This window comes from Diabrotica undecimpunctata, chromosome 6 (genome assembly GCF_040954645.1).
Source record: "Diabrotica undecimpunctata isolate CICGRU chromosome 6, icDiaUnde3, whole genome shotgun sequence".
NCBI classification, from domain to species: domain Eukaryota; kingdom Metazoa; phylum Arthropoda; class Insecta; order Coleoptera; family Chrysomelidae; genus Diabrotica; species Diabrotica undecimpunctata.
In genome coordinates, this window is record NC_092808.1 from 144,635,541 (window position 1) to 144,658,947 (window position 23,407).

Sequence of the window (23,407 nt, forward strand, 5' to 3'; positions counted from 1 at the left end):
TTTGTTTTGACGTTTTAATTTCCAATTCTGAAATCGTTTAACAAGTTCTTAAAATAAAAATTGTAATTATGTAACCTATTAATGTTATTTTCAATTTATTATATTATTTATTTTATTAATTACAATTGAATTAATATACGTTGCATATCATTTATGATATAAAGTATTTGTCACAGAATAAATAACAATCAGAATGCCTACTCTCAGATGCCGCCTTTGAAGTTTGTCAGCACGCGATCGCCATATTTTAAACGGAAACATAGAATCGAATTGAGAAATTTGTGACAAGCTACGACAGAACTGTAATTTAAATTTTTAGACATTAATAATTCAGTACATTTGAAATAATTTAATCTATTCTTCAACTAAAAGTACGAATAAAATAGTGCATGTTATGTCCATAGTTGCACACTCTGTTAATTTTTCTATGCACACCAGATAAAATGTCATTGAACAGCACTGGTTCCGTTTAAAACATGGCTGGTTCTGTTTGTGCCAACGACATGCGCGTACTTATTTCTTCAAGCAGAGTAGGCATTCTGATTGTTTATTTTTCTGTGGTATTGTTGTGTAATTAACAATTTAAAACTATATTGGAAATATTTAAAAAAAAATTGTACTGTAAAATAGATCCTGACTGTAAACAATAACATCGTAATAGTAGAAATGGATTAGTAATAAGAAGCAGACGAAAAAGAAGAGTTTATTCTATGACAATGACATTAATGACAGCTACGAACTAAGCTAAAATTAATCGTGAAGTGAAATCCATTTTAAGAAAAAAATGGTTTAATAAGAATAATTTATACAAAAGTGATATTTATATATTTTCGTTGACGCGTTGAGGATATTGTGAAATATATCAAACAGTGTCAACATTTGAACAAATGACTATATATGTGTAAAAGGCTGTAGTGATCACCAGATCCAAAAAAGGGTGTCTTCAAGAAATGTGTTAAACCCATGAATTTTTAGAAAAGAGTTAAATTGAAGATATGAGCGGCCGACCAAGAACTACTTCTTTTGCAGAGGGCAACAAACAAGCTAAAAATCCACCTTTGGGGGGCATGAAAATCAGCAGTAAGTAGGCTTCATTCATTAAATCACCCAGTCAATATGTTCATTTCATAAAAGTATCACAACTTGAATGTTTAAAAAGATTTGCGTACTTAACCTTGTAAATTGTATCAAAAAGTGACAGTGGATTGATGTAATGGATTTTCTCACTATTGTCCTAAATCATGTAGTAGAATTTTATTAGCTAATTATACTGATGATGTCCTGCTAACCATTATAAAGGTTTTTACTCTTGAAATGATATAATAAGATGTTATTTGTGTGTTACAGTTTATGATTTAGGTGTTCTTTCTGCATAATTAAATGTCTTTTCATTTATATGTTATTAGCATAATTAGTTTCATCATGAAATTGGAAAACATATTAAGTAAAAGCAATCTTTATGTAATCTACTTAACCATAAAAATGTAAAGTTACCAACTTGATCTACTGTCAAACTTACTTGACATTATTATAGATTACACAGGATGTATAGATGACACTTAGTTAATTTTTTAGGTAACACAGGTGAATAATTATATTAAATATAAAATTAATGATAGGTAATTTAAGCCAGATTTGAGTGATGTTTCTTTTTAAAATTTTCTGTTACCTAGTGACTCCCTGATATTCATTCTATTATATCTTCTACTTGTCACAATTCTTATTCTTTCCATTATTATCTTGTGTTGTCTCATATATTTATACCTGCAGTTCTATGTTAATGTTAATTTTTTCTGTTTTTCTAATTACATTAACTGCTACATAGAGTTACAATGATCTATGATCTATGAGAGTTGTATGGGATTCTTGCCTCTCACCTCTTATTAACAGACTCTTGATAATAGATTAATAGATAGAATTTTGACATATTTTGGCTTTGTGTTTACAAATGAAATATTTAAGTAGTTAAATAAAGACCCTACTACAACTTGGAAGTATCTTGTATTAGCAGTATTTGATCTTTTATTTGAGCAACCAGAAAGTTCAGAGATACGCTCCATGTTGCAGCAGGACAAAATTTCCAGTTTTAACTTCTTATCATTATTCAATGTCATTATTTTAGTATCTATGTGTTTGCATGTCTTTTATTATATTACTAACTAGGAATAAGATGTCATATTTTAAAATGTAATAAATTTTACCTTTACGAAGTTATTAAGTTTTAAAACTTATTACCACATTGTTTATTCTAACAAGGATCCTGCTAATATTTGATCTGCAGCATGTAATTACTTTAGGAAACATACTTTCTTCATTTTTTTGATTGAAACCTATTGTGGATTTGTGGATATATGTTCTTATTTGCAAAACATCACTTTCTTGTAATTCAAATGAAATGTGTGTGTTGTATTGCATTCATTTTGATATTTCACTTCTTTGATTACAATTGAGTAGAATTTAGATGTCCTTGAAGAATGTATTCAGGACATATGATGTATTCATTCATCAGAACATCATTTAAACATCATCTTTTCATCAGTAAAAGTGCTATGTTGGTTTTATGATTACTTGGTACTCCTTTTTTACTGCTTACAGTATATCTAGCAATAATACAATAAAACTGGCTTGTGATACATCAGGTATGAAAGTTTTTGGATGTATCATGTTCTGAGTTAAATTCTTTAGAGTTTTAAGGAGTATAAATACCATATAGACTCAATTTTCACAGATGAATTGTTTTTATAATCATTTCTTTGCTGCCTTTTAAATACCTTTTTATTATACTGTCAATTCTGAAATATTTCATCTGAAAACTAAATTTTTCCTTATTTCAAAGTCACAATGAAGTTTGTCAAAAATTAATTTCTTCCTATTTATTAAACACAGAAGGTAAAGAATGTAATTTATTTAAAATATGCTGAAACCCCACAAAAATTGTCATTGTCTACAAGTGAATTATTATTATAGTTGTATATTTATATTGTGAAATACACAAGTACCTACAAGTCCATAAAGAAATTGATTTTTATAGTGGTATGTATTAAATATGAATTAATTAGGTTAAGATAGACAATAAAAGTTGGGATGCATTTGATTCGGGAACTACAAGTGTATTTACTTGTACTTGAATTTGTATGGTTAGTATATCCGAATCTAAAGGCTCCCTGTGGATATGTTTTTTTTATATTTCTGTTGGTGTTACTAAATTAAAGTTTTATCTACATAATATATTTTATAAATTAAGTATTATCATTTATTTTCTTTCTTTGCCTGATATTTGCTTCATTTTGAAAACTATTTTATTTTGTGAATATCAACACTAATTATTGGTTATTTTAACTACTAAGGACATCTCAGCATATTTATAATATTACTTGCAGATTCTTCTCTTGTTCTATGTAGTTTTTAACATATCTGGGTGCTATCTGTTTTTTACTATGGACTTTTACTGTTTTTACACTTAGCCATAATTTTTAACATGAATTTATATTTTTTAAAAACATTTTCTTTGGTATGTTGTACAATGATGATGGCAGAAAGCCATTGATAATTAAAGGGAATATATATTTGACATTGATTATATCTCGTTTTGGATATCAAGTGCATTTTTTGGGATTTGCTTGTATACAGACTTTCTTATTTACAAGACTGGAACATTAAAATGAAATAGCAAAGTTATAAGAGTGCAAAGATGAAATTAAAGATGAATATTACTATAAAACTAATAGATAAAAGTAACATAAAAATGTAATAGAGCCTATGGTAGTTCTTATGATACTGAAATGAAAATTTCCAGACCTAATCATTGAGCTTTAATTGAAGTTATATATATATATATATATATATATATATATATATATATATATATATATATATATATATATATATATATATATATATATCTAAAACATTGTCTAAACAATAACCGAAGTATTTAAATGTTTTTATGCACAACCAGTGTTTCACTCATACCTGTTGGTGTGGAGTACTATCCAGACCGTATGTTAATGGTCCTATAATCTAAATTAAAAAACTAATGGATTAGAAAAGTGACCAAAGTGAGTGAGAGAAAGCACATGGTAGTTCTTAGGTACTTAAATAAAAATTTGGGAGGTCATATCATTGATCTTTAAATAAATCTTTAGTTCTATATCTCTACATAAAGTGTTAGCTCAACAATAACACACATTTTTAAATGTTTCTGTGCACAAATAGTGTTCCTTCTATTCTTATTCCTTTGGGATACTAATCTGGTATTATATTGAGCTACCATGATCTAAATACATGCAGTTTTAGTTCGTTTTTACTCAGCTTTATATTTAGTTTCACCACATTTTATTGGGGCGTTCAATAGTATGTAACGCAATCTTTGACCCTCCCATCCCCCAATATAATGCAACATTTTCCTACACCCCTCTCCCTATCTAATCGTTAAGTTACACCTTTTTACCTAAAAGTTACAATTATGTTGTGAAAATTACATGTCCCGGCCCCAACTTGTGTTCCATAATATGTACTTAAACGAGCCCTATAATACATTGAAGTACTTTATTCAAGCTGCCCTTAGCGGTTAGTTTTGCAGGTTTGAGTGTTAAGATTATTAGTTTTGTTTTGAAAGTTTTTAGCTAGATCTAAAATGATCATTTGCAAGTATTTTTTGGTAGCTGTTTGTTATAACTGGTCTTACTGAAGCCAGTTAGCTTATCGACACATCTTTCATTTGTATAATCTTCTGGCTCAGGTTGTAGTATTAATGACTACCTATGTAGTGGGGACTGACAGTTTTTGTGCCCTCCGAAGCATGGTGGCAGTTCAGTTAAATTAAAAATTGAAACATTTCTGTTGTCTGTATCAGAGATCGAACTTGGGCCTTAAGGCTTGGTAAGCCAGTACTGTTGCCACTGAGATATGACTCTCACATTTGCAGTTTCAGCAAAGTTTGTTGTGAGTGAATATTGACCTTTAGACTTGGATCAATGTCTAGAAAATCAAATTAATAATACTACTAAAGTCAAGCCAGGATATATACATGAACATATGGTTAGCAATCAACAGATCAAAAAAATAAACAAGTAGGGATTTTTGAGACAACCATTGACCTTGAACAGGAACTTACAATAAGAATAAGAATAGAGCACCCTATCTGTATCCATGTTTTCAAAATTAAAAATTAAAAACATTTTCTTGTCATGAAATTCTAAATCCAGATTTTTAGATTTGAACGGATTAAATACAATGTTTTGAAATTGATTCTTTCACCTAACATTCCCATGAATGCCTTGTACATTAGATAATAAAGGAGTGAATAATATAAAACAAAATATTATGGCTCAGCAATGTTACTAAAATGGGCAAATATATATTGAACTATAGCAGGATTAGTGAATATCCTTTATCATTTGGAATTTGTTTTCATTCAAGTATGCAGCTCGGCGTTTTGTGGTTAATGAGACCTAAAGTTTTCTATTAATTATTTTTCCTCAATCCTAATTTATTATGTATTAAAGCTCTTTCGATATTACGAAAGAAGAATTAATGTATGAATTAATTAAAATCTGAGGGGACAATAGTGTTTGTACAGTTTTCTTTACTTTTGTGTACATTTTAAATACCTCTAATTTATAATATTAATTAAATTACTAAGATTGTTATATCTAGAGATAATTTTTAAATCAAGTCTGTCATGTTTTCAATTTATCTATATATTTTTTACATTATTTAACCAATTTTTACTACTGATCTTATAGATACAATCCATTGATAGTTTATTGGATTTTTAGATAAAATTTAAAATGGCGTCGAAAAATAAAAGAGGAAAAAGTAAAGAAATCATGGAAGATGATATTAATAAATTTATATCTACACTCAAAGTTAGGCCAGGTAATTTTATTTCAATAATTTAATAAAGTGCTCTATTCAGGGATGTTTGTAAATGTCAAGTTTTTCTATCTATGTCATGTTGTGTATGTTTAATGAGAACAATATGCCAAAGACTATCCGTTTATGTGTAGGTAGGGCCATTGAACCAAGAAATATCTTTAAAGTCATCTAGAATTGATTGTAAAAAATGGAAAAGTGACAAGAACATGAAGAATGTACAACAGTAATGAAGTTGAAATTTGGCACATTCAAAATAAAGTTCTTAGCCAATTTTATTATGAGATTAGTTAGTAGAAAACGCGGACATTCTTCTTGACGACCAACTTCAGAAAACCAGTTTTTTGTTCTAAATCTCTTCTAAACCCACTCATAAATGAGTCGCTCAGAAGCACAATGGCCTAAGCATAAAATTGATGCTTTGAGATATCGTAATTAAAGACGTGAGCTAAAAATGAAACCATTATATGAGTCGAATGAGCAAAAGATTAACAAAAAAATCTACTTATACAAAAAAAAAGTCAGTTTGGCCACTATGTCAAATATTAAGCTCGTATAAAAAAATATAAAACTTTCATTTTAGTCACCTATTCATCTGTTTCCGATCCAATTATCGATTGCGTCCACGTTTGTCTTAAAGTTTGTGTGACCAACACTTTCACCCAATCGTCTGGCAAAAAAATGTCTTTAAAATATCGTTTTTGTTTTTCGATCACTCCAAAGTATCTGTCTCATGTCAAATAGGAGTGACCGGAAACTAGAAACTTGTGATGTATGACTGTGGGACTCAAACTATTGGAGACAGTCATGTATGCACAAATAGATCATCATAATTTTGGCTTTACAACCCTGTGTGGGTCCTAGCCTCCCCAAGAATTTTTCTCCAGTCGTCCCTATCCATCGCCTTCCTCCGCCAAGCATGTATTTCCATATTTCTCATGTCTTCATCGATCAGAAATAGATGCCAGTTTGATATTTCGATTTTGAGTTCAGCATTGATTGCTGTACAAGATCAAAACTGGTGTGTTAACATACGTTTTTACGTAGTGTAAAATGCAAGAACCAATTTCTTGTGGGCCATGTGAGGCCTTCATGCCATACATACATGTGTATCTGACCTGTCGTTGGATTATGGATACCAATAATAATGACTCTTGTAATAAGCCACTCCCATTTTTTTTTGCCCTGGTCGAGCCAATCAGCCAGACAAATTTAAAGACCTTAGCCTTAGCTTAGCTTACAGGTTATGTTAACTAATTTGTTTTATTCAATTTTATTATTTTGCGATTTAAAAACCATAATTAAACTCTTTCTAATATTAATTATGTACATGTTTTTATTTACAAATCAATAATACTAATAAGCAATTTTTAATCATTAAACTCTTTCTAATATTAATTACATGTTTTTATTTACAAATCAATACTAATAAGCAATTTTTAATCATTTTGACAGCTGCTGTGACATATTTGATTGTAATTAAATATTTAATCAAGTTTTAATGAGCGTTCGAACAATCGGCCCTAGGAGTAGCTAAAGTTTTCATCAAATCAAATGTAAAATTACTGTTGTGGTAATCTTTATCCTTGGCCACATCTTCCTTCATTCCACTTCGAGCTGCTTCTGCCTTCTGTAGGTGTAACTCTTTTTCTGTTTCCATTCTGCTTTTTTGTACACCTACACAACTTTTTATTTTCATGTTATAAGCGTCACATCGTTTGCAAGTGTCAGTAAGAGGATAACGGGAATGAAGATCAAAATATTCATTAAATATTTTCGAAAAGACCAATTTGGATACCTTCACTTATGGTTCTTCACTTTGCACATACAAATTAAAAAGTTTTGAGATATTTAAATCATGTGACAGATACTCTAGATTAGGATTTTTGTTGCGGCTATAGTGGGATGTATATTTGGCAAATTTGTTAACGAAATCTTTTATATTTTGAATATCTGTTTCCCTTGTCTTATTCTTAGGGGGGTGCTTTTTTCTTTTATCCATATGTCGTCCTTTGTTAACAATATTAATGTAAGCAGTCTGTAAATTAAAATCAGATAAGTTGTAGAAACTTTGGAAAATTTTTTTCTTTCTTCAAGAGTTAACAACAAATGACAATTTCGTGGACAGCTACAAACTCCATGAAAAATTGTTTCTCAAACACAATTCTACCACGAGAATTGAAATATGATTTTCCAGAATTTCTTTCCAACTTAGACGTAGATCTTTTCCAAACTGACTCATTTTTCTTACGTTTTCTACCCCTACTTGATCCAGGTTCCACAAGTCCATCTTCTTTGAAGCTTTTCCTAGTTGTAGAAGACCCATCATCAGATGGTGGATGGAAGTCAGAGGCAGAATCTGTTTCAAATTTGCTGGGTTCACGAGTACTGAATGTATCCGACTACGGCATTTCCAAACTATAACAAAAATATTCTCTATTAATTAATTTAAGTAATCAATTGTCTTAAAATTAAAGATTAACCTATACTTTTTGCAACATCGCTTAGAAAACGAGCCTGCTTTCTTCATTTTAAGGTTATAATCTTAAAAAACATAGAATCCTGATTTAAATTTTGCGCCGAGATATTTACAATCACTATTAATATAAAATTCAATAATTTACTCACCGTTACACAAGATTGCACAAACGTAAACAGTATACAAGGCTGATGGTACTGTAAAAAACGAATGAACGCTAGCCAAGAGTAATACAAACACACAAGACAAGAGTGAGAAGTAAGAATGTATAAAATATCATACTGCACACTGGCCCAACTGTGACTTGGGCCACATTTCCATAACTAAATCATATGAAATGTTTACATAGCCTAACTGTACAACTCGCGCCATCTCTTGGTATACAGTGAAATGTTAGTTGGGCCACTTTGAAATGAAAGTAATGATACACAATGCCACCTATTGTACTACATATCTGAATTATACAAAAAAATCAGTTGAGCCACTCTGCTTCTGAGCGATTCAAATAATTTTGCACATTTTAAAATACTTCATCTAGTGAAGTGACATTGACGCTGAAACCATTACCGTGAATTTTTTAATAAGATTTTATGAATATTTAGAAACAATAGTCTGCAGTTTTTCAAAAGTCTGTTTCGTAAAATACTAAAAAGTTTAATAAGTTTTTGTTATCCGCAATTTTGATTATCTACAATATGAATTATCCGTAATTCATTAATTTAAAACGTACTTATTACCTGCATTTAACCCTTAACTAGTCTAAACGGTGAAAAAGACCTAAAATTTACATTTGGCAACCACGGCCTTATTGTGTTTTTTGTCATCGTAAGGTATGTATAACCGCTAGTTTTTAAATGTACTTTAAAACTTTTTTTAAACTTTACACGATTTCCTATGTTCTTTTATTGAGCATCAAATATTTATGTTTAAAAATTTTAAGTTACGCAAACTTTTACATTTAATTTGTTCCACTTTATTTTCAGAATGGACTATGAGAGTACAAAGGAGACTCCAAGCCATATCGAGTTTCAATGGAAGAAAAAACGCTTGATATAAAATATGACGACGATGATGAAGTTATTGATGAGAGGACTGAAGATTTGGAAAACGAACAAGAACAGGATTTAGAGGAAATATGAGAAGTTTTACTGAATAACATACAAGAAGAAAGTGTTTTTAGTGGAAAATATGGTACAGTGTGAAGAAAGCATCCAAAAAGAAACAAAAGAGTACACATAAGCAAGACTAATATAATAAAACATTTATCTGTGCCTTATAGAATTACAAAAGATTTAAAAAACACTTTATGAAATATGGAGTTATTTTATTGATGAGGACGTCCTTTAAATGATTGTGGAAAATACTAATAAATATATTGAAAGTATAGCCAGCAATTTCTCAAGGGAGGAGGATACAAAGCTTACAAACCCATCTGAAATTCACGCTCTTATAGGCCTTTTATCTTTGGCAGGGATTATAAAGCTCATCACCTGAATGCAGAAGATATATGGCAAACTAATGGCGAATGTATTGAAATATTTAGACTAGTTATGTCCATATCACGATTTAGGTTTCTCCCAAGATGCATTAGATTTGATGAAAAGTTGGATCGTGAAGAACGTAGGAGACCCTTCGGAATTTGTAACATGCGATGAAATGCTTTTTTTGGTTTTTTTTGGGGAATGGCCCTTGGAAACAATATATTCCAAGCAAACCCTTGAAGTATGGGCTCAAAATTTTTAGTTTATGTGATGCCAAAATGTATTATAACTACCATAAATATGGAGGTTTATGTGGGTCGTCAACCAGATGGCCAATTTACTGCAGACAATTCCGCAAACGAAGTTGTAAAAAGTATATGTACGCCAATAAAGCATTACTGTACATAATTGTTTCGTTAGCATTTTCTCTAGTTGATATTTTAAAAAAAGAATGTGGATAGACTGTTGTGGGGACCATTGGAAAAAAATCAAAAGGGAACTGTCCCCTGAATCACTTTAAGGCTGTCGTCCTTTAAAATCAAGTAGAAATCAAATTAAGAAAGTTGTATTGCTTGTTTCAAGTCTGAATGATAACGACGCTATAGAAACGAAAAACAAGACGTTGGCCAATGGTAATTTTAAGACGATACTAAATATCACAGACATTAATTCGCTAGCGATTCATACAAGTAACAACCCTGCTGAATTTTTGAAGCTTTTAGCATTTTCTCTTATGGATGAACATCTTTGAGCCCCATTGACAGTAGACAGTTTAAACAGATCTGAAATCACTTATTAAGGCTATACGTAATAATCGCCTCTGCTGTTTTGTCACTAAAAACCAATACATACATATATACCCGGTATTTAGGCGGCACACGCCCTTCCGGTAGGGATCTATGGAGGAGTATCACCGAGCCGCAAGCCCTTATCTCTTGCCGTACTGCTCCACCATAGGCCGATCAGATACCAGCATATTCTAGACTAAGCCGCAGATTCATTTTAGAATTTTAAACTGCTGCGTTAGCCTTTTTGTTTTCTGTCACCGAGCTGGGGATCGAACTGACATCTCTCGCAGTGAAGCGAAGGAGAAGCCAGCCGCCCAGCCCGCTTGGCTATCCGATCGACACTAAAAACCAATAACTTTGGTTATTCCATTGATGACAACGGCAATAATAACACTAATTCTTTAACGAAGGGAAAACCAAGACGATATATTTTGAGACAAGGTATAACAAGTTCTTTGTTATTTTAATTTTTCAATAAAATATGGGATAAATTGAATACTTTCTCGTTATTTTTTTTTAATTCCATTTTCTATTAGGGTTTTACTTACTACGATTAAAAAACAGTATACTTTATATACAAAATCTAATAGTACCCAATCTGTTTTCTCATTTTCAAGTCATTTTTCTCAGTTTGGTCATTTTGTACATACAACCTTGTTATTCTTAGGCAGCGATTGGTAATTTGATTGACAGTTTCATCTTACTTCGGTGGTTTTCAATATTAAATCGGCAAAAAAGAGTGAAACTGACTATATCAATGATTTTCAACTACAAAAATTTAGTGACACATTTGTTTTAACAATATATTACTTTGTTGCCTATAACTTACTAGATACACTCTTTCTCTGTGATATTAACCCATTAAACACTGTAGAATTTTCATCTGATAAGAATAAAAAAAAGCGTACACACGCACATCTGAAAACGCGATTTAAAAAAAAAAATAAGTTTTCCGTAACCTTGGGTTATATTTATCCTTATACATCTCGACACACTTTTTATTTCAGTATTTTTATGTTGGATATTCGAAATGTGTCAAGCTTTGTGTTTTGCAATTGTTTACGGAGAGATCATTACGATGCTTTCGAATGAATTGATCAAGGTCATAATAGCATAGATATTTGTTGCGGGAAATTTTGAATTTGTATGAAGAGTTAGTTGTATTGCAATATTTGCCTTTTTGAAATTAACCTGAATATTCTCAATTTATAGATACGTAAGTAAATATATAATTAGTAGTTTTCAGTTACAAGCAGTAATATACCAGGGAAATGAGTTTATCAATACATTTGCTGTATTGCTGTATGTAGGTATACAGTGTGGTCCTTAAGTAATTGTACAAAAAGAAAACAGTCGATTATACACTTAACAATATTAGGATTTGAGCCAAATTGCTTTAATACAATGTTAATATTAAGAAAGATACGGAGTGTTAAAGTGCAAATTTAAAATTTTATTTTTCTCTATAACTTACATGTTTGTGGACATTTATGTATAAACATTTGTAAGTGGGGGCATTTGAGTATGACAAATTACAATTTGATGCATACTTTGATCTAGCTGATAGAGGGCGCCACATATGTGGCATAAATTTGCCTTTAACTTTTTTGCTCTTCAAGTTAGCGCTATTTGTGTAAAAAAATATTAAAGATACATTATTTCAACAAAAAAAAGATATTTCTGTTAATAACTACAAAACTTAAGAGTTTTCGAGATAATCGCATTTTATAAATCAGCTGCATAACTCTGATTTAATGCAATTACTCTGGGCAACGAAGGAAAAATAGACAAAAACATCAATACTTCTTAATTTTGGTATGAAATAATTTTTACTAAAGATAATAGTTTCCAAAATATTAAAGAAAAAAATAGTATACGCCAATATTTTTTTACGTACCTACCTATATCAGTAGGATATTTTTAATAATTAAGTGTATTGGATTTGACATCAAACCTTTTATGTTTTATATTAAAATCAAAATAATATACATTTTATTTATAAACCAAATTAAGAAATAGTTTAATTGAATACATTAAACTTTTTGTCAAAGTAGGTGTTCGAGTTGTCCACCATTTTCTTCAATGCATTTATCAATACGTTCCATAAAATATCGTCTCATGTTAAATAGCATCATTGGTTCAAAAGAAACAGCTGCAATATTTATTTCTTCCCTAAGTGCATTATTTTTCTTAAGTTCTTTCAATAGCAATTTTTTCAGCAAATCAATAAAATAATTTATTGAAAAATGTAAACTTCTATCACCATTCAAATTACGAGGTAACTCGCATGGCCCTAAAAATTGATTACCAATGATTCCACACTATCTCTTGATATTTTGACGACACGGGTCTCCTCCATTCTGCTAATGTGGTGATTCCATTATTTTTTTCTATTTTGTGTTCATTCATTTATACACTGTCTTCTTCTTCTTCACGTGCCATCTCCGCGACGGAGGTTGGTAATCATCATGGCTATTCCGATCTTAGATGCTACCGCTCTGAATAGTTAGATTGATGTGCATCCTTACCATTCCCTCAAGTTACGCAACCATGCGATTCTTCTTCTTCCTACACTTCTCTTGCCCTGTATTTTTCCTTGTATAATCAATTGAAGTAGGTTGTATCTCTCATTACGCATAACATGCCCCAGGTATTGCAGCTTTCGTGTCTTGATGGTTTCCAATACTTCCATTCTTTTGTTGATTCTTCTCATGACTTCGTTGTTTGTTACATGTTCGGTCCATGATATCTTCAGGATTCTTCTATACACCCACATTTCAAATGCTTCCAACTTTTTAGCAGTCGACGCGTTAAGTGTCCATGCTTCTATCCCATAAAGTAGAGTCGAGAAAATATAACACCTTGCCAGACTAACTCTCAAGTCCAATTTTAGTTCTCTTGCACTCTCATTTTATTGAAGTTTGTACGTGCTTTCTCTATTCGAACTTTGATTTCTTTGGAGTAATCGTTTGTGTGATTAATTATTGTGCCAAGATAGTAGTAGTTTTCAACTTGTTCTAAAGCACTACCGTTAATTGTCAGGCTTTCACCATTATTTTGGGTTTTTGATATCCTCATAAATTTGGTTTTCTTGGTGTTTATTGATAATCCATATTCTTCTCCATACTCAACTATCTTGTTCATTAGCTTTTGGAGGTCTTGGAGGTTGTCTGTTATTATGCTAGTATCGTCCGCATATCTGCGGATACACTGTACGTTACATTTTCTTCTAATGTCTTCACTTCTCTTTCGATCTCTCGGCATATTTCCTGTAATTCTTTTCAGTACTCTCATCTCTGCAGTTTTCAGTAGCCTTTGCGTTGTGGTTGTGTCGAGTTTCTGAGGCATATGTCATTATTGGTCTTACACTGGCTTTATAAATTCTTGACTTTATCTCAGTGTTAATGTGTCTGTTTCGCCTATAGTGTTATTAAGGCATCTTGCCAGGCTATTTGCTTTTTGTACTTGATCTCTCATTTCTTTGTCCAGGTCTCCATAGCTGGACAGTGTAATTCTGTTATTTTATTTCCATTACTTGTTCAATACTGAAGCCATGATGGTTCAATATTGTTTTAGTTTTCTGAGATGAGATTGTCATATTCAATTCTTTTGCTCTTATGTTAAATCTGTGGACCAGTTTTTGCACACTATCTTCATCTTGGACTATCAGTACTGCGTCGTCTGCGTAACAGAGTATTTTTATTTCTTTGTTTTCCATTCCCTATTCTATTCCTTTGTTAACGCTTTTGATGATTTCATCCATGATTCAATTGAAGAAAATGGGACTCAATGAATCCCCTTGTCTTATTCCGCTGCCTATTTCTATAGGTCCTGTAAGTTGTCCATCTATTCTGACTTCCATTGTGTTGTTTTGGTAGATGTTTTCGATAGTTTTTATAATATTTAGGGGAACTTCTCTATTATACAGAAGATGGATTACATCTTTGAGTCTTACTCTGTCAAACGCTTTCTTTAAGTCAATCAGACACAGAAATGCTGGTCTATTATATTTAGTGATTTTTCAGTAATTTGCTTTTATAACGAATATTTAAAAATTTTTAGTTATTAGTTATTTAAAATTTTAGTTGCAAGTTTTAGGGTAGTATTTAACAAGTTTATACCTCTGTAGTTTTCTGTCCCAATACAAAGAGGAGCACGACAAGATGCAAAGTTTATGGCAGACAATGAGGTATTGGATAGAACAGAAAAAATAACATACCTAGGATGCAACATCACAGACAGCTGGGATCACTCCTCATACGAGATTAAATGTAAGATCGAAAAAGCAAGGAGTGCCTTCCAACAGATGAAGAAAGTTCTCTGCAATTTAACCTTGAACTTACATCTCCGACTCAAAATCCTTAATTGTTATGTTTTCTGTTCTTATGTATGGAGCAGAGGCATGGACACTCACTAATGCGTCTTGCAGATGGTTACACTCTTTGTAACTAACGACGCAGTAATGCAACGTTTACAAAAAGAACCTGAAGTCTTGAAATCCATTAAAGAAAGAAAGAGCATACTTCGGACATATAGTGAGAAACGAAAATAAATACAGAATTCTACTATTGATATTAGAAGGGAAAATAGAAGGAAATAGAAGACCAGGACGCCGCCGAATATCCTGGCTTAAGAATTTGAGACAGTGGACAGGTATGACCACCACAGACCTATTTCGAACAGCTGCTAATAAAATACGATGGGCCATTGTGGTAGCCAACCCATAGAGGATAGGCACTAGCAGAAGAAGAAGTTTTCTGGCTGTTTTTTATCTCCTTCTTTGAATAGCAGAATTAGTTCGCTTGTTGTCCATTCTTCCGGTATCTTATTGTGTTTTATAATTTTAATAATTGCTGCTCCACAATATTTCAGTAATTCGTTTGGTATCTCGTCTTTACCTGCTGCTTTTCTGTTCTTCGCGTTTTCAAGTATTTTCCGAACTTCCTGTACATTTATATTAAGTTCTTCATTTGTGGTTATTTTTGGTCTTTCCGGTTCTATCGTCGTTTGTTCTTTCTCTGCATAGAGCTTTTTTAGGTAGTCAATCCTTGTATCCTTTTCCATGTGTTTTGGTTCTATTAGTTCGTTTACCTCCGTTCTTTGAACTCTTATGAAGCACCATATTTCCTTTTGCAGACCGTAAAAATCATGTTACATTTCTTTCGAAAAGCGTTCCCAGTGATCATTTTTTATTTTTCTTACAAGTGCATGTGTGTCGTTTCTAATTGTCTTGTAATTATGGTATACCTCTTGTGTTTTGGTTGACATGTATTTCAGGTAAGCCTTTTCCTTTTCTTTACATTTTTCCTTCACTTCTGTACAAAACCATGGAGTTCTTCGCCCTGGGAACGATTTATTTTTATTTATATTTCTTTCACCAAGAACTTCCTTGGCCGAAGCTAAGATATTAGACCTAATTTTTGATGAGCTTTCTTCGACTCCATCACTTTCTGTGATATATGTGTTTCTGCTTTTTTTTTTTTTTAATAATATTCCATCGACGAAGTAGTGGTCAAGATTTTGCCTGTTATCATTTGCAAATCTGCATCTTAAAGGTAAATCTGCTGGTAATAGATTTTGCACAGGATTATAATGGTAAAGGTGAAAATGCTCACTGTGTAGGATTTTCAAAACTGAAATTTTGCTGATAAACGTCTTATTACTTAAGAATCGTACTTACTTAAGAATCATCGCCAACGCGAACCATTACTTAACCTTCTTGTTCAGGCGTAATGATTGTCACGTTTAGGATGAAATTAACCACTTCTAAATTCCGAAATATATGTTTAAATGTTTGGTGATTAGGTTGCAGCCTGTTTGGATATCTTTTTAAATATTCCCTTTTTGCTGCACGCCCGTTAAAGTATTGCTGACAATAAATTGCAATCATGTCTGTCACATCGATATTAGAAAAATTATGATGCCTCGGGATGTTCTACTTTTCTTTAATAAACCAAAATAAACTAGATATTACAAAAGTCAGTGATTAATCGACTTATTTTTAGTAGTAGTTAAAAGCATTGGGTACAGCCGCAACAAAGCATTTCGGGGTGTTACATAACCATCTTTGAGCTGTTTTTATAAGAATAAACTATTAATTATGGTTATTATCTTAATTATTAAGAATTATCGTGCAGCTGGTTGTAAAATGTGATTATTTTTATCAGTTTTAAAGTTATTAATAATATCTTTTTTTGTTACTATTATTTATTATTTTTTGTATGTGGCTAGTAGTAACTGTTTTTGTTTGTTCGTATCTATTTTGGCGCGTTTTGTTGAGCTTGTGCCTCCCCCAGAATCCGTGAGGCTGACCGGTTTTCCGGTATGGGATTCTGAGCTGCTAGCTATACCCACCTGGGGTATCGTCTCATGTTGTTTCAAGTTCAACATGTTGTGTTTTGAGGGGTATATTGGCATTAAAACACCACGCTTGCCGGACGGGTTAGTGAGTGTTCGAAGTATCACAGCCGGTTAAAGCAGTATTTGATTTTCGCCTGCGACTTTGTGGTACCGCTCCTGGCAGGAATTATATTCCTCAGTCACGGGCCACTAATGACACAGCTGCTGACCTGTGTCATGTCCTCATTCGATCCGCAGGTACTTATTTGGCGAAGCCTTATTCATACCTGTCCTGCATAGCTACAGGAACGTTCCCTATCAGCCATTGGGACACGCCGTGTCGGGGTTAAGTACTTCCCCGCCCAGTCTGTCTTGCACAAAGTACTGAAGGACCCCTACTCAGTTCTGCGTCTCTCCTCCTAACAAGCTGATACCGTCACAGTACTGCAACTCTATAGGTTTTAATACCAATCAGATCATTATGGGAGACATTATTAGATATGTTTTCTATCCCCAATAAGTAATTATAAACCTATTAAAATTCCATTACTTCTAATATATAATAAAAATCTAATTTTGTGACTGAATTGTTGAGAATCTCTATGAGTTTTACGAATTTTATGCTGTTCGTTCGGTTGCTGCCGTGAAGAGCGGCAACGTTGTCGAGAAAATTGTTTTTTAGTTTGCATCCTTCGTACACTGCATCCCATGTCTGAAATACCCAATATATGCGCATTTAAAAGCATCACAACTGTGTTTACTAAATGTACACACAGCTTGAAACATTATCACTTCATGTAACCAAATATAGTACACGCAGTTTTTGGTAAACATCAATTGTGTACCAGAAATGGTACACGCTGTAGCCAAAGTGTTAATATAGTCATTTGAGAATAGCAAGATGGACAAGCGTAAGTGACTAATAATATTTTACGGAATCTTGAAATTAGTTAAAAAAGCGGCATACAGGACCGATAGCGCGACCGCCGAAAGGTTAAGAGACCCTCTACAATCCATGTTCCATGATTCGTAATTCTTTTCGGTAGCTTACTCCGTCTTAAAGATTTCTATGCAATCCGAGGCTTTTGATTAGTTTTTTAGCAATATTTTTTACATAAGACAGGGGGCAGACTTATTGCTGTAAGCCTCCTCCTTTATCCGGACTTGGGACCGGCATGAGTGACTATTATGCTACTCGATCCACACAACATAACAATCATTCCAGGCGAAGTTGCCATGCAATTAAAAAAGTCCTAAAACATAATGATCAGTTCTCGTGCATCATAACATTGCTTCTAAAAATATATTAATTTTTGGGAGTCTGTCAGACGGGTGGTTAATTAAGTGTTAACATTTTTTTAACTTTTGTATGAATCGACAGAATCTTAAACAATAATAACGCCCGCTGCAGCTGCTAACGACATGTGCAGTAATATCGTATGACGTTGAAAATACATTTAGTAATTACCGACGAACATACTTTCACAATTATAAAGCGCATACAAATTAAAGTAATTAAACAAATAAATAAATATAAAATTACCAATATCTAAATAATCAAACAAAGAAATGTGTTGCAAATTGCTTTTAAAAACAACTGTCAATAGTCTATATATGCATTGTTTGCGTCTATATATATGCGGGAAATAGATAAAAGTCCTGAGTATTTAAAAATAAATTACTCTACTTCTATAAACTACTCGGTTAACAAGGCGTTTAATCATTCAAATAAAAATAGGGGCTGAGTTTTAACAATCGATTGCTGTGGGACGAAGTGTGGTATTGCAACGTTATCATGGGGAAAATATCGTGTAGTACAGTTTTGGACTTTGATTAGTACAATATTATGCAAGTTATTTTTCTTAATTTTTTCCTTTTTTTTTGTAAGGATTGTGTTCATCAATGTTCACGAAATGTAAATTTTGGCGAAGTTTACAGAATCTGTTGACAGGCATACTATCAGCAATCATAGGAATTTGTAGTTTAGGTTCCCAGTAGCATCTAATTCTGGATAATTATAAGTTCCCCATTAAAATCATCAGATAGGATAAGTTCCCCATCAAAATATACATGCCAACAAATGTTTTCATTTCCTCAACTGAAGTGGAAGAAAAACTATTGTCTTTTGTGGCAGCATATAAATTAGTATATGTCGCCATTTTTTTATAAAGATCATCAGTAAAATATTGAAGAAAAAAATGATAAGGACTTACAAGTTCAAAAACGTTAGAAGTGGCTTCCTTTGCCAATGTATATCTGGTGTTAAGTATGTCATGCTTTTCTCCACTTGATATCTCCTTTTTTTGTTAGATCGTTATTATCCAGAAAGTCATTTTTCTCTTCATTTTACTTTGTTTTGAAACTCTAAGCTGCGCTTCTTCTTTATGAACAATCTCTGTTGCTTCACCTTCATGCTTCACCTTCCTGCTCTTCAGATTCAGTTCTGTAAACTGCTCCTCAACAATATTACGTTCATTTGCTTGTTCTTCTCAATCACCATCTTCGGCTTCATTACTCATATATTCAATATCAGATAGACCTTCTTCGATCAACCGCATTGAACTCATTTTTCTAGTCCTATTCCAAAATATTAAAATTTTTTACAGTACGCTGTAACGAAATATTTTGCCTACTACATAGGGTATTACTATGGGGGTTGAAAATTGGGACAGACACTATTGGGCTAGAGATAGGGCAAGCAAAATAAACGAAACGGCATTCAGCGAACGTCACTCAGGGTTTATTTGAAAATATTATTTGGAAATAAAAAAAATGAAAGAAATGGGTACTTACTGAATCTCCTAGAACAAAGGGACAAACAAAACAACAGGAAGGGTGCAACAAAGATAGATGATATCTATCATGACATAATCTATCTTTGTTTTATCTTTATTAGACAACACCCTAATATGGGTTTATTATTTTCAGCATTTAATTAACTTTGTATCGTGACCTGAAGATGCTTTGCATATTGTAGAAAGCGAAACCGGTCGTCTGATTAGTTAAATTAAATTGATTGTGAGTAAGTCTAATTTATTATTTCTTTTACCTTTTGAAATGGACTCACACAAGCAACACATTCATGATTACAAAAAAGTTACCTGGATTACACTGGGGTTTTACACAAAAATTCTGGGGGTAGAAACTAGACTTCACTGGAACTCAAACTCTGTACCACTCAAACAAATTCATCTCCACTGTGATAGGACAAGACAAAATTTAGATTGGAAATTGGGGCACTGGAACACTGGGCCACAAAAAGACTGAAACAATGTGGGTATATTTCAAATCCTCACTTTAACTGTAACTATTAAATGAACAATTAACTGTCACTTAACTTATTTTCCATAACGTAAGACGAAGAACAAAAGGACATTACAAATTTGATGAAAAATTTTGACTCACACTGAAATCAACTTCCTCTGGCAGCGACCTTAGCGAGAATGATCTAATTCTTATAACTGTATGTATTAACTGCTGCAATACTACCAAACTTCACTATCTCCGATAACAAAAAAAAACAATAAGAAAAAACCATTACAAATTAAAAGGAAAATTCGGACTAAACGCTGAAGCTTACAGCTCTTGACCACGCCTCAGCGAGAGTGAGCAATTATCTTTTAAATTCATTCAAAGAATGCCGAGAAAATACACATCTGTGAAATAATAAACAAACTGTAAAATGGTTTATTTTCGACCTCGGTGACGCTAAGATGAATTGAAAGAATTTGGTGTTTTAATACGTACGAATAGGAAATCAAATACACTAACAATATTCTTTGGTGTTTTAGCAAATACGAGGGGATTTCAATATTACCACGGAATTTACAAATGCTACAACGCAACAAAAAATGAGGTTATATTTACCTAAAAATTATTTTTCCGTTGACTCACAATGTCCACAAACGAGTACACGTTTTTTATAAAATCCGCGGTAGCTAATTTCACCTTTCCGCGGGAGGTAAATTCTACTATTTATTAACACCATGCCACATTATTTAATACCAATTGTTCACATTTATAACGGAAGAAACTCAAATGAATTGACGCAGTAGCCACCAGTCATAAGTAACTATAGAAACTTATATTCAACAAATTAAATATTTTGTTTAAAAGCCATTAGATGGAAGTACAAGTACAAGATGAAGTCCATAATCGGGGACAATGTGCTACAAGGGTAAAACCACATGTAGCTACATACAAAAAATTATAGAATAGGTTATCCTCAATTGAGGACACGGTGAACGAAAGGTTAGTTGGTTTCCTATTTGTAATTGAGTGTTCTCAACGTTTACGAAAGTAAATTATTCAAAATATTCACTTTTATCGTTGTGAATACGAGTGAATAAAGATGATATCTCTGACTCTCAGTGGTCCCCACCTTTGCTGCTAAACTCTCGCGGACAAGCGATCTGACCTAAAATTCCCAGTGGTAAGCTGTATATCATAATTCCGGTAGGGATCTATCGAGGAGTATCACCGAGCCGCAAGCCCTTATCTCTTGCCGTACTGCTCCACCATAGGCCGATCAGACACCAGCATATTCTAGTCTAAGCCGCAGATTCATCTAGAATTTTAAACTGCTGCGTTAGCCTTTTTTATTTTTCTGTACACCGAGCTCGAACCCACATCCACTGAACCATTCGACAGTGAAGCGAATGAGAATCGGCCGCCTAGCCCGCTTGGCTATCTGACCGACTTTTGTTTTATATAATGTGGATAATTTAATTCTTTGATTTTTATTTTTTTGTAGGTAAGGATGGAAGCAAAGTGACTACAGTAGTTGCGACGCCCGGCCAAGGACCAGACAGACCTCAGGAGGTATCATACACTGACACCAAAGTTATCGGCAATGGCAGCTTCGGTGTGGTCTATCAGGCTAAATTGTGCGAAACTTCAGAATTGGTAGCGATTAAGAAAGTACTGCAGGACAAACGGTTTAAGGTAAGTTATTTCTATGTTAAGATCGAAAAATTATACAATATTAAGATATAAAGAGATAATAAATTTAAAGCAATAATATCGCTTGCAAATAATATCAATAGTTTTGCTTGGACGTTTCACTAAACTTCTGGCGTCATTAGTTATGTTATAAGGACCATCGGGCTGTTTTCCAGTATATCTAAGCGAAAGTTAAACTTTTAGCTTTTCTCCTACACTTCTTTAGCGGCTTAGGTGCTAGAGGGAAAATCGAAGGACCACCGGCATAAACTGTCGGAATAATACAAAAAGAAATGAAATATTTGTCCTCGATTCGAGCACCACGCACTTTAGCATTTTGCGAGTTTATTATACAACTACTCGTATAACATACAGCCGTTTACAAATAATAAGAAGGGACATTCTTCACAGATGTCGTAGAACGCATAGCATGCCTCAAGTGGAATTGGACTGACGATGTGGCCAGAATGCATGACGGACGGTGGACCAGAAAAATTACAGTGTGGATACCACGAACAGGCAGGAGAAGAGGTAGACCACCTATACGATAGACAGACCACATCAAAAGAATTGTGTTCAACTTTGGACGCAGAAGGCTAGATGATGAAAGAGTGTAGGCTTTTGATGGTTAAAATAATCTGCTATCTTATTGAAGATCTTTAAGACTTCTTTAAGACTTCTCAAAAGCATCTACGATAATTTTTTAACTTTCTTAAATGTCCAAAACTTTGTGCATATAGGAGAACAGGAAAACTTTGGCAGGATTTGTCAGATTTTGACGTGTGTTTCTTGGTTTCTTCAAACTATAATCAATATAATTATATTTTTAGCGATCGCTGTTTTATTTATCAGTCTGTATATTTTACGATGCATTCAGGTACATAAATTAGCTTTTAATAGAAAGAAAGATAATAATCATGCGGTTTATTTCTTTCAGAGCCACTGCTTTTATGCTCGTCTTTTCGATTCTTTCTAGTAATTGACTCAGAGTTCGCGAGAATAATTGCATCGTCTGAATATCTTAAATAGATCTTCCCCGCTCCAAATATTATTGTCGAAATTCCAATCGTGAGCAGCTTTTAATAGTAAAGAACTTACTGGAAAATTTAAAAAGCAAATGATTATTTTTACTTAAGAATTTTTATAGACATTTTTAATTTAAATATTTATTTTTTATTTAAATATGAATACAAGGATAATAATTGTGTATTCTAAACTGTTGCAAGACTTTTGTATCGACATATTAATCAAGTGGATTAAGGGATAATGAAGCAGATATACTCAAATTCCATTATTTTTTACTGGATTGTTTCAAACATAAATGTTTTCTTTTTGTTTCAGAATCGGGAGTTACAAATCATGCGGAAATTAGAACATTGTAATATAGTGAAACTTAAATATTTCTTTTACTCTAGTGGAGATAAGGTAAGATACTTTTTTCTATTATTACTGCCATTTTTGCACATTTATTAGTGATAGGTAATTTTAAGATTCCAACGCAA

At 32.6% G+C, this 23,407-nt stretch overlaps 1 protein-coding gene across 3 annotated transcripts in view; it reads left to right on the top strand.

The window, feature by feature from the left end:
- Positions 1 to 706: 706 nt before the first annotated feature.
- LOC140444032 (protein kinase shaggy-like) overlaps positions 707 to 23,407 on the top strand; it is a 59,203-nt gene continuing 36,502 nt past the window's right edge. The window contains exons 1-4 of one of the 3 annotated variants that reach the window (XM_072535618.1): positions 707 to 1,080; positions 5,781 to 5,880; positions 21,718 to 21,908; positions 23,247 to 23,330. In XM_072535618.1, the coding sequence (XP_072391719.1) occupies positions 5,793 to 5,880; positions 21,718 to 21,908; positions 23,247 to 23,330 (363 nt within the window). In that variant the 5' untranslated portion in view covers positions 707 to 1,080; positions 5,781 to 5,792. Of the gene's footprint in view, positions 1,081 to 2,856; positions 3,034 to 5,780; positions 5,881 to 21,717; positions 21,909 to 23,246; positions 23,331 to 23,407 lie in introns of those variants that run through there. The other 2 variants (XM_072535619.1, XM_072535620.1) reach the window with 2 other exon arrangements.